The sequence below is a fragment of the Mus caroli genome, unplaced genomic scaffold, assembly GCF_900094665.2.
Source record: "Mus caroli unplaced genomic scaffold, CAROLI_EIJ_v1.1 scaffold_14894_1, whole genome shotgun sequence".
In the NCBI taxonomy this organism is placed as follows: domain Eukaryota; kingdom Metazoa; phylum Chordata; class Mammalia; order Rodentia; family Muridae; genus Mus; species Mus caroli.
The window spans coordinates 11,212-23,517 of NW_018389522.1; the positions used below are offsets into that span (position 1 = coordinate 11,212).

Consider the following 12,306-nt stretch of genomic DNA (forward strand, 5'->3'; position numbering starts at 1 on the left):
GGGTGTTTCCAGGAGGGAGGGAATCCAGGAAAGGTAATAACATTTGAAATATAAATAAAGAAAATAAAACATATTTTTAAAAAAATATGTGGCAAGAGAGAAGCTTGAAAACCAGGACATAAAGGAAATTATATCACATGGAATATCTTCTCCATAGCAGATGGAATCAAGCAGGGTTAACTTACCACTGGCTTCACAGGGGAAAATACTTTAAAACTATCTTACAAAAGAGTATCTCACATAGAGATTCTAGAAAGGAATTGGAAATTCGATAATAATAAAAAATAATAATATGAAAATTAGTAGATTATCTGAATAGGCATTGTTAAAAATATGATATATCAATGATCCACACTATTAATGCAACTAATAGCCTTAACTGGAAGAAGTCAAAACCACAATGACCTATAATGCTATCTCAAAATGGTTAGTATCAACAAAGAAACTTACCAAATATGACAAAAATGTACAGAAAAATTGGACCATTATAAACAATAAGAACATAAGTCAGTACAACAGTGTGGAGGATTTTCAAAAACCTAAAAAATAGAAATACAATATGAAACAGCTATCAAACTACTGCAACATATCCAAAGGAAAGTAAATCTGTGAATCAAAAAGATACCTGTACTCATTCTCGTGGTAGCTCTGCTTATAATCATTACGATAGAGAAACAATCCAGAATCAATCGACAGATAAGTAGATAAAACATACATAATGGAATATTATTTTGCCATAAAGAAACAATTTGTATTATCTGTGCCAATAATAGCTGGACCATATTATGTTAATCAAAATNAGACATGGGAAAAAAAGATGGCAGAACAGAGTAGCATCTTGCAAAGAGAAGCAGATGTAGCAACTAGAGATGCAGCAGCAGTGAATTTGAGAGCATGGCCATGGCAGACAAACAAACATGTTGAGGGAGGAGTGCATGGGGCAGTGGCTGCAAATATAATTGCCAGTTACTGGTAGGGTAACTGGTGCCAAGAGCAGGGTGGTGTACAGCAGCCTGGAACATGCATAGGTCCTGGCCCCAGACACACTGTCCAACTGTAAGATCACCCTGACTCTGAGCAACAACAGGATATCCAANGTGAAGAATGGTTCATTTTCTAGGTTAAGTTTCCTAGAAAGACTTCTATAATCCATGCTGACACCAGAAACCAGATTGATGTCCAGGATCCATGCAGCCACTGGCTGTAGCCAGTGTTATGCATCTTTTGAAGTGGTATCAAGGACTGCAAACTCAATACTGAAATGAGAGACATTGAAGGCTCCCCCCTGCCCCACCCCACCAAAACAGAAAAAGAAAAAAGAAAAAAATAGAAACAATTCAAACATGAAGTTCTTGAAGAGAATCCTTAAAAATAGTGATAAAGATGCTGAAGTATATAGCCCTTCACAGTTGACTGATGGTTTATGGTAGGGGTGAGGGGTACAGGGTAAGTTGGGGAGGTGAAGAATGGATTGGGGACTGAGGGTGGGGAGAGTAGAGGTAGTAGGGGTAGTGGGGGAGCGGTGGGTGGTACTAAGTTCTCTTTAAGGAGATGACCACTGNTAGTTTGATCAATGAGTATATGAGTAACACAAATTGAACTTAGTGAGGTTTATTTGGGGGTGGGGGTACAAGGGAGGGAGAATGGACCTGGGAGGAATAAGAAACAAGTGTAATCAGGGTGTATTGTACATGGTCAGGGTATATTGTATGAAATTCCCAAAGAATTAATAAAAACATTATATTGCTAGGGGCAAAAAGAGAAAGAAGCAAAGCATATAAAAATAAATACTCTNTAATCTCATATGTGGAATCTTAAAAACATTAATCTCATGAAAATGGAGACTACAATGAGGTCACTAAAAGCCAGGGTCTGTAGGAAAAAGGGGAAGGTGTGAGTAGTTGTTTAACAAGTAGCAAAACGCAGTTGGAGAGGGGGACTATGTTGCATTATTCTATATTCCCAAATTAGCAAATCAAAAGAGGAGGGAAAACTTACACCAACCATGACAAAATAACAGGAACCAAGAAACATTGCTCACTGATAATTTTCAACATCATTAGTCTCAGTTCCCCAATAAAAAATACAGATGAACATGTGTGACTAGGAAACAGGATCTATCCTGCTACCGCCTCCAAGAAAAATAACTTATTGTCAAAGATAAATACTACCTCACAGTAAAAGGATGGAAAAAGATAATCCAAGTATAAGAAAGCAAGATATTAAAATGTTGTAGCCATTTTAATATCTGACGAGATAAACTTCAACCCAAAACTAATCAGAAGAGATAGGGAAAGAAACTACATACTCATCAAAGGAAACATCCAGCAAGAAGCTATTGTAATTCAAAATGTTTACACATCAAACAAGTTCATAAAAGAAGCATCAATACAGTTATATCATATATTGACTCTCATATGTTAGTAGTGGAAGACTTCAATATCCCACTCTCATCAACAAACAGATCATCCAGACAAAAACTAAATAGAAGAAAAATCTAGAGCTAGATGAAATTATAAATCAAATGAGCCTAGGATATATCTACAGAACATTACCATCTAAAGACAAAAGAATATACCTTCTCAGCACTTCATGGAACCATCTCCAAAATGTGTTGGACCATATATACAGACACAAAGTCAGTCTCAATGGATACAAGAAAAATAAAATAACACACTGCATCTTATCTGAAAGCACAGATTAAAGCTGTATATCAACAACCACAGATACAACAAAAAGCTTACAAACTTATGGAAACTGAAAACTCCCTACTGAATGAAAATTGGGTCAAGATGGAAATTTAAAACTTTTTACAATTGAATGGAAATGAATACACAACATCTCAAACTTATAGGACACAATGAAGGCAGTTCTAAGAGGCAAGTTCATAGTACTAAGTACCTGCATATTCAAAAAAAAATTAGTGAAATCTTATACTAAAAACCTAATGGCACACCTGAAAGCTCTAGAACAAAAAAGAAGAAATAACACTCAAAAGCATTAGACAGCAAAAAATTGTTGGCGTTCAAACCCAAGACAAATGGCCCAGTTACCTGTTTAACATATCATACCAACTGTTGGACTGAGCATGGGGTCCCCAATAGATGATTTAGAGAAAGAACTGAAGGAACTGAAGGGGTTTATAGCCCCATAGGAAGAACAACAATATCAACCAACCAGACCCGCCAGAGTTCTCAGGAACGAAGCTACCAACCAAAGAGTATATATACATGGAGGAACCCATGGCTCCAGCCCCATATGTAGCAGAGGAGAGGCACTTGGCCCTGTGAAGGCCCCAGTTGTAGGGTAATTTAAGGGCAGGTAGGTAGCAGTGTGTAGGTCAGTAGGGGAACACCTCATAGAAGCAGGGGGAAGGGGGACAAGGTAGGGGGTTTCCAGGAGGAAACAGGGAAAGGAGATAACCTTTGAAATGTAAATAAAGACTTCAGTTTTAATGTCCTTATGCAATTACTGAGTGTATGAATAAATGTGTGTCTGATTCTTGTGCCTTTCTTGGATTCTTTTCCTTCTGTTGGCTTTTCTTACCCAGCTTCAATAGCTGAAATTTTTATCTCACAGTGATAGTTTTTATTTTATCATATATATATTGTTTTGTTTGTTTTTCGAGACAGGGTTTCTCTGTGTAGCCCTGGCTGACCTGGAACTCACTTTGTAGACCAGGCTGGTCTCAAACACAGAAATCCAACTGCCTCTGCCTCCCATGTCCTGAGATTAAAGGCATAAGCTAACACTTCCCGGCTTGTTTTATTTTAATATTATGTCTTAGAAGCCTATACTTTTCTAATAAGAGACAGAAAGGGAGTTTATTTTGATGGAAGCAGATCTGGAGGGAACTGGGATGAGTAGAGGGAGGAGAACTGTAATCATGATAGAAAAGAATCTATTTTTCAATAAAGGAGAAATAATCTCTGTGATTTCATTTTAGTGAATAAGAATGACCAAGATTAATGAAACAAGACAGCTCATGATGGTGGGGATGTAGGATAAGAGGAGCACTCGTCCATTCTGAGGAGCAAAAACTCACCCAGTGACTTTGGAAATCAGTATGTGATTCCTAAGGAAGCACATGTGTTTCTTCTTTTTTTTCCTAGTTTTTGCTTTTCCTCTGTTTACTTGTTTACTTTGTGTTATTCTGGTTTTTATGTTTGCTTATTGGCCTGCTTGTTTTCTAAAGACAGAGAGAAAAAAGGTAAGAAGTTAGATGTATGGGGAGGTGGAGAAGATCTAGGAGGAAATGTAGGAGGGGAAACCATAATCAGAATATACTATATGAAAAAAGTATTTTCTATAAAAATGTTTTGCTGCATAGATTAATCTTGGTTGGCAGTCACTTCTTTTCAGAAATTGGAATACATCATTCTACATTCTAGCTTTTAGAGTTTCTGTTTAAATAATCTTATGGCTTTTAATATAAAATTAATAATGTCATGGCTTGGTGTTTTTATTGTGCAGCTTCATTATTTTTTTCTTTGTTCCTTACCTAGAGTTTTAACTATAGCATGGTTTGAGTGGAGACTCTTTCCTGATCTTGTCTGCTTGATGCCCTAAATGTCTCCTAAATCTGATGTCATTTCTTTCTCTACATTTTGAAAATTTTATGCTTTGATATTGTGTATAATTTGTGTATGTAGCCTAAACTGATTCTTCTGCTACCCTCATGATTTTAAAATTTTAAGCTTTGTGTCCCACAGATCCCAATTGTGCTGTTTATACTTTCTTATTATTTTAAAAATTCATCATGATTTGATTTTCCTTTTTATTATTAACATATTATTTGCTCTTTAGAATTTTCAATATGACTTATCTTTGATCATATCTACCCTACCCATATCTCCTCTTCCAGTTTCCCTGTGCTCCAAACTTCACAAGATGTTATTTTTTAAAAATAAAATCTTGCTTAATTAATTTTACTTTAATTGCATCCCTGATAATCTGATCCATTGTATTGATGAGATTTTCTACTAGGTTTCTTTTCAGTTGATTTGATGAGATATTCATGTCTAAAATATCAGTTTAACTTCTTTTGTATTTTTATAATTTTCTTTTATTTTTGTGTATGTGTCACATACACAAAATGTATTAATGTGAATATATTAATGTGGGACTGCCCATGAAATCCAGAAGAGAGTATCTTATCTCATGGAACATACAGTATAGTTATTATAAACTTTATAACATAAATGCTCAGAATTGAACTCATGACCTGGAAGAATATCAAGTTCTCTTAATAATGAAGCCATCTTTCCCAAACCTTTTGTTTCCAGTATTGTTCAATTGAAGCTAAATTGTAGTAGCTTTAAAATATTCTTCATCTTTAATCTTTACAGTACTGGGGTTGTGGAGTGGGAAGGTGAGGGAGTGGGGTAGTGGTGGATGGGGTGAGGGGTGGAGGAGTGGGACATTCTCATAGAGACAGAGGGGAGGGGAAATGGGATGAGGAACTGTTAGAGGGCAGACCAGGAGGGGCAAAATGACTGGACTGTAAAAAAAAGATTAAAGTTTGAAAAATAGAATGAATGTCAGCTGAGAAAGGATAAGGAATAGTATTAATTCAACTTAGAAAAACTAAGGAGAAAAGTACGTGGAAGTTAAAACTGCAATGTTTCTAATATCCACAGAGTTTAAATATTATTACTGTTGTGGAAAGATTTAGTTAACACATACACATAAGAGGAGGTAGGGTTGAGAAAATGAGGTAGGAATGAGAGGGACGTGTATGGGTTATATGTAGGGAGACTAGTAGAAGAATATACAATAAAATATATAGAGAGGCACACAAAACAGTCATGAAACATATAAATAATGTAAAAACCAAAACACGACCATTAAGACATGTTATTCAGGAGTCAATATTTTTGAAAGGTAAAAATAAAAGAAAATGCTAATTAATAATTTTTCTTTGATAGAATGGATTTTAACTCATTTCCTCCCTGTGCTGTTTTAAATACTAAACTGCACTGGCTAGGGAATTGCAGCTTAGCTTTAGCTCAAACCTGTAAAACCAGAGTTCTGAGTGTGCAATGTTGAAGTGAGTTCAATTGAATTGTCTTTGGTTTGAGTTTCTGTTTAGTTAAATAAGGCATCAAACTTCTTTTCCCCAGACCTTAGCACAAAATATTGCTTTAGGGAAACGTTCACCCATTATGTTTTTTAAATGTGGGGGATGGTCATGCATCCCCTGCTTGGATTGCTAAACACAAAGAAGGTATATTGACCTCATACATGCTATTTATATTTTGGCTGGAAATGTTCATCCTTCCACAGTGAAAGCTATGCCAGCATCTGCTCCTATAGTCTCCAGGCCAGGGCAGTTTGCATATGGCTGTGACATAGCTCTGGCATGAGTGCACTGAGGTCAAGAATGTGCTTCCTATTGTGCATCATTGTTCCTTCTTACAGCTTCAGGATGCACATTATACTGCAACCTCATCCCATAGTGATTTTCCCTGCCTACTGTGATCCCAGCTGCTGTCATGCCTCCACAGCCTGTTTCATCTCTCCAGCCTGGGGTTCCTGCAGCATTTGTGTGCTGCTGAGCAGAGTGGAGTGGGAAGGGAGAGAAGGGAGAGGAACTGAAGCACCTCTTGATAGTTTCCACAGACATTGCTCAAGATGCATGGATTGTTGACATTACTGTGTGCTGCTTTTCAGAGATTCCCTTTATCATCAGTGATTATCTCCTGTAGGAATAAAAACTACTGTTCATACCAGTGTTTTCTTTCATAGATCACAATATGAGTACAATCTGGCGTCTCACTCAGAAGTCCTATGCTTTTTTCTTTTTCACACCCCTATTGTTTTCTGCCCCTTAAAGATGCCTTTCCTTCCCACACAGTCCCCACATATGCTTTTATAACACAATGATTTCATGGCCCTTTCTTTTCTACTTTCCCACTTTCTAGATCATTTCCTTGCCCCCCCCCCAATATAGTAACTCTCCTTCCTTTAATGTCATACGCATATTTCTAATGAAATTTTTTCCTTCATACATGCTACATTGAATTTTTATCCTTTTGTTATTTCTTTATTTTCCAATGTAGTCAGTTTTTTGTTTCAGTTTTAGTTTGGTATTTTTGAGTTTTTGCANTTGTTGTTATTTGAAGTATGTATAGATTGAGGTATATGTGTGCTTTGTTTTCTACAATTTTTCCAATATATATCATAGTGCCTAGTCATAATTGTAAGTCTGGGTGTAGTGACATAAACCTTTAATCTCAACACTTAAGATGTAGATGCAGGAGGATCAAAAGTTCAAAGCTAGATTTGGCTATAAGAGATGCTATGTTAAAGACAAAAAAAGAAAAAACTGAAAAAAAAAGAAGAAAGAAAGAAAGAGAGAGAAAGAGAGAAAGAGAGAAAGAGAGAAAGAGAAAGAGAGAAAGAGAGAGAAAGAAAGAAAGAAAAAAAGGAAGGAAGGAAAGAAGGAAGGAAGGAAGGAAGGAAGGAAGGAAGGAAGGAAGGAAGGAAGGAAGGAAGGAAGGAAGAGAAACAAGCAAAAAAAAAGTTTAGTGGACTCAGTGGATTCAGTCATTAAAAACACTATTTTTTCCCTGTCCTTTTACTCTAATATTTTGAATTTTATCCAAGAATTGCTGAAATACTGTGAAGTCATATTTGGTCTTTCCATCAGTGTTGGGTTCACTCTCCCTGTGATAGGAATATACAATGTGGACACTCTGGCAAACACTTGGTTTTCAGCAGCTTTACCCCTTGAATTAGACACAAAGCTGAGTATTCTGAAAGTTTCTAATTTGAGCTATCTTGAAAGGAGAGTGCAGACATTGGGACGACCATGCCTACATCTTCAGCTTCTTGGAATTTATAAGTATGGCAGCTCCATGCTTCACACAAGAGAAATACAGAAGTTATTTACAGGACAACAGCTTGACTGGACATTTACATTATCAGAATCAAGGATTTGCCAATCATTTGAAGTCATGACCTTTCTAAATGGCCTCTGGCTGTGTGGGTGATTCTCATTTACTTCACTTCCCAACCTTTCCTGTTACACACCCACCAGGTTGTGGCAGCTTCTGATTGGTGTGCTCTACATATATAGTCCCATGATGTGGAACACTGGTGTCAACAATCTTCCTTGTCTCCTAGTATTGGAGCTTGATCTTGTGTGTTTCCTGCTCTTCTACTTGTCACCATGAAGTTCCTGGCACTCCTTTTGTTGCTTGGTGTTTCCACTATCCTAGTCTCTTGCCGTAAGTAAAGATTTTTACTTGAACTTAAAATGTGGTCCATAATACATGAAGAAACTTAGTGAAACATGAATTAATGGATACCTACATGCTGCTATTTCCTGTCCTCTTACCTAGTACCTGATTCTATCTCAATTTTTAAACTTAACAGTTTTTTTTCTTTTTTAGTAATTTATTTATTCACTTTACATCCTGATCACATCTATCTTTATCATTGTTTGTCTGTGTGTGTGTGTGTGTGTGTGTGTATGTGTGTGTGTGTCTGCCATGTGGTGTCAGGGTCTCAAACATATTGTCATGCATGTGAGGAGGTTAGAGACAGGAATCAGTTCTCTCCTTCAGCTATGGGATCAGCTGATATCACCCAGCTTGTAAGAGAAGAGCTTATGCCTACTGAGCCATCTTGTTAGTATTCACCTTCATTTTGACATATCATTGTAGGTAGGTAGACTCCACCGGGGTTCCTAATTCAGTCCAGTTTTTCCTCTATTCTGAACATGGCACTGAAATGCTTTGTTAGTGTCAATAAGTTACATTTGAGAAGGTGACTAAAGACTTATTTCAGGGAAGCAAAACTGACCACATGTTAGGTGTCAAATGTTTTCTATATCTGTGCATGTGCTTCCCTCAATCTGTCTACTTAGTTGCACATGTCTGTAGTAGTGGTCACATTCTCTATCTCATCAAAACGTTACTTAAGTTCTTCTGTCTTATTTTGCTTATATTTCTTCAGAGGACGCGGAGACAGACAGTCCTGCCACTTCTGAAACTGGTGACTCAGGTCTGAGTAACTTTCATTACCTTCCTACCCTAACCATCTTCCCTTCACAGCATCATGTTAACCAAGGTGTTTTGGATATTTTGAGATGTGAGGAAATTTTAGTAAAATCCATGGAAAGATTCAATTCTAATTAAAAAATTATTTTTAATAAATGACAACATTGTATTCTTCATATAAAGATAATTAAGCCTCTGACATGGACTAAGAGGAACTCTAGGCATTTATTGTTCTTATGTAGTATATAAATGTCATGAAGTCTGATACTGTACTTAACTTTTATGTGTGAGTGCACAGAAGGTCTTCCACACAATAAAGGAAGGACTGATTATATAAATCCTGTGTATAAAAGAGAGCAAGTGTCACTGGAACAGACAGCAAATTCCTGAAAGTGCTATGGACTGAGGGCCTGGGGACATATGCCAGGGTGGGTTGAGGCAGAAGCAGAGGCCTGTGCTTTACATAGGTGAGTTAGTCTCAGAATCATGTTTGTTTTCCTTCTTGGAACTGGCAGTGGAGGCTGTTACCTAGGAAATTTCTTTGTGATTTTTAGGCAATGGTGCCTGTAACTAGCTTGGGTTTTATTTTTGTGTTCATGCCTGTCACAAAGTGCTTGCTTGTGTCTTGGTCAGTGTTATTGCCCAAGGAAATTATGAAGTCATGAAAGATAAAGCAATAACATATGTGACAGACTAAATATTTGATAGAATTAGTGAATTCAGAATAAAGAATGAATGTATAATTCTTGGTGGGACCAATGACATTCCAAAGAAGAGTCGGTATCTCACTTGGAGGGTTTCCTTCTAATTTCAGCTGATTCTACTGATGGAAATACTGGCTCTGAAACTCAGGCAGATAGTACTGGTGAAAAGCAAGATGCTGAGTCCTCTGATTCAGTCAATGACCAAAGTGTGAACACTGATAATACCAACACTGCTACTGAGGCCTCTGAGGAGGACAAAAAGGACGAGACAGATAATAACATTACCAGGGATGACACCTCCGATCAGACCAAAGGGGATGATACCTCCAATGAGAAACAAGGGGATGATACCACTCATCAGAAAGAAGACAATGACACCACTGAAAAGAAAAAAAAAGATGACAAACCAAAGCTTTTGATTGCTAAAAAAGTGGGAAAAGGTAAAAAAAAACGAAAAAAAAAAACAAAAAACGTTTCATCTAATTTTGTTCTTTATGGAACTCTTCGAATCTTTAGGTTCCCCATGGCTACAGTGAACTGTACCTTCATGAGGAAGTTGGGGAGGGTAAGGAGAGGGAGAAGAAGAGACCCTTCTTTTATTTCTCTTTTCTAAGTTCATCATACTGTTTATATATAAGTACCAGAAGTTGACAAGAGTATGTTATCAATTTTAACTGCATCAATCTTGCAATATTAGATCTGTTAGAGACAATGTACATCAGCAGAAATCATTGAAAGTGTAAAGTATCTCCATGTAGCATGGCAACTGCATGGCTTTCCTTTTTCTTAAATAAAAGTCATGTTTTCTTTGGAAACTATTCTAAAAATTGAAATAGAAAATGGCNTTGTGATGAGGTCTTCCATGGATGACTGTTATAACATAAATCAGGAGACTTCTAAAAGTTTAAAAATTTATTCTGTATGACGGTTTTTTTCCCTAGAACTTCATCTTTAAAGTAATACCATTTATATTATACTATATCATATTTTATGCATATGTCAGGCATCATGTTACAAAATTCACATTTTTGATGTGATTCAGGTCTCTAGAAAACTAGTCCAGGTAATATATACTATAAAACTGAAAGAATGGGAGGTTTCAACTGAGCAGCTTTTCTCTGAGAGAAAGGGCAGTGATGGAGGATGGCATTTGCCCTCAGAGGACAAGGTGCTGAGGAACCTTCTCCAGGTATTGCTTCTCTTTCATATCTGGTCTGTTGTTTATCATAGTGCTTGGTGATCTGTGCTGGGCAGATGCTGAGTGAGTATATGGCCATAGTCTCTTTACCAGAGAAGCTGGATTCCTTGTGCACTAATAGAAGAAAAATTATTGCTAATCACCATCCTCTAAAACTCTGTAAAATGTCTGGCTTAATGGCTCCATTGTAGACTATATATCCAAATACTGTAGATGGGAAATAAAAATTGGTTGGTTTATTTATTTTTGAGGCAGTGCTTTACTATATAGTACAGACTAGCCATGAATTCTTGGCCTTCCTGCCAGTAATTCCTGAAGGTAAGCCTCTGCCACCCAATCTGTGACTTTTTCTTTGACGGATGAAAATATCATGTGTTTTGTGTTGTTGTTATTGTTGTTTTTGCTTCTACCAAACATAACAACATAGAGTTGTTAGTTCTCATTCAGGTTAAAACAAAAAAAATGAAATCTCAAAAATCCTCCTTATTTTTTCTTTCTCTTACAGCTTTAAAATATGTGGCTAAAAGAATGATTCCACCCTTTCTTCGTGAATGAGTTTGCATCTTCTATTACTGATCTTTCTGAAACAGACTAGCACATCCTTGATTTGATTCCCTCCAGTTATTAACCCTGACTATTCTCTCTCTCTCTCATTGCTAACTTTTATCTTTTATCAAATAAATGGTAATCATGAGCAGCATCAAAATGTTTTTGGTTTTTTTGGATGAACTGATGTTAAATGTGTAGGCAAAACCATGGAGATGCAAAATATTCTCAGGTACTACTTCGAGCTCTTTTTAATAACTGGGCTATAGTTTTATCTGAAAGATTACTGAATTAATTCCATGATATAACCATAGAATTGAAAGTCTGAGAAAGACTTTAAATAATAACTATACCTATAAATAAGACATAAATATTAGGTATATCACTAGAGGCCTGAGTTTCTAATATTAATATACTATTTTTCAATATTAATATACTAACCAAGTGGTTTAAGTGTTCAGTTTCATTCCTCTAAATTCTTTTGAATTATTATTACTATTATTATTATTATCTGAAGTGATTTAGAGGTGACAGTGATGAAATAAGCTCCTGAATCTGATACTGGCCTGACACAGGCAACCAGACTCTGAAGGTCTTAGGACTGAACTTGTCATTAAGGTAGCAAATGAATTCTGGAGTTTGACCAAAGGATAACACACTAGCATCAGATGGGATCCCTCAGTGACAGTGATTAAATGAGACAAAACGTTAAGAGTCCCTCGGGGTTTTGTTTTGTGCACCAAACAAGTTTAATATATGACATCAAGCATCCCCTCTCTCAGCTAAAGAATAAGCACTGCTCTAGCACCAATTACAAATTTTGTTTCTTAGGATTCTGTCTTTTTAGATAAGC

General features: G+C 36.5%; 1 protein-coding gene across 1 annotated transcript; it reads left to right on the top strand.

The window, feature by feature from the left end:
* Positions 1-8,173: 8,173 nt before the first annotated feature.
* On the top strand, positions 8,174-10,166 carry LOC110288144 (mucin-like protein 2; the record flags this gene model as incomplete). The annotated part of the gene is made up of 3 exons (XM_021154578.1): positions 8,174-8,231; positions 8,962-9,000; positions 9,820-10,166. Coding segments are annotated over exons 1-3 (444 nt in total), but the record flags the coding sequence as incomplete, so codon positions are not given.
* Positions 10,167-12,306: the final 2,140 nt, after the last annotated feature.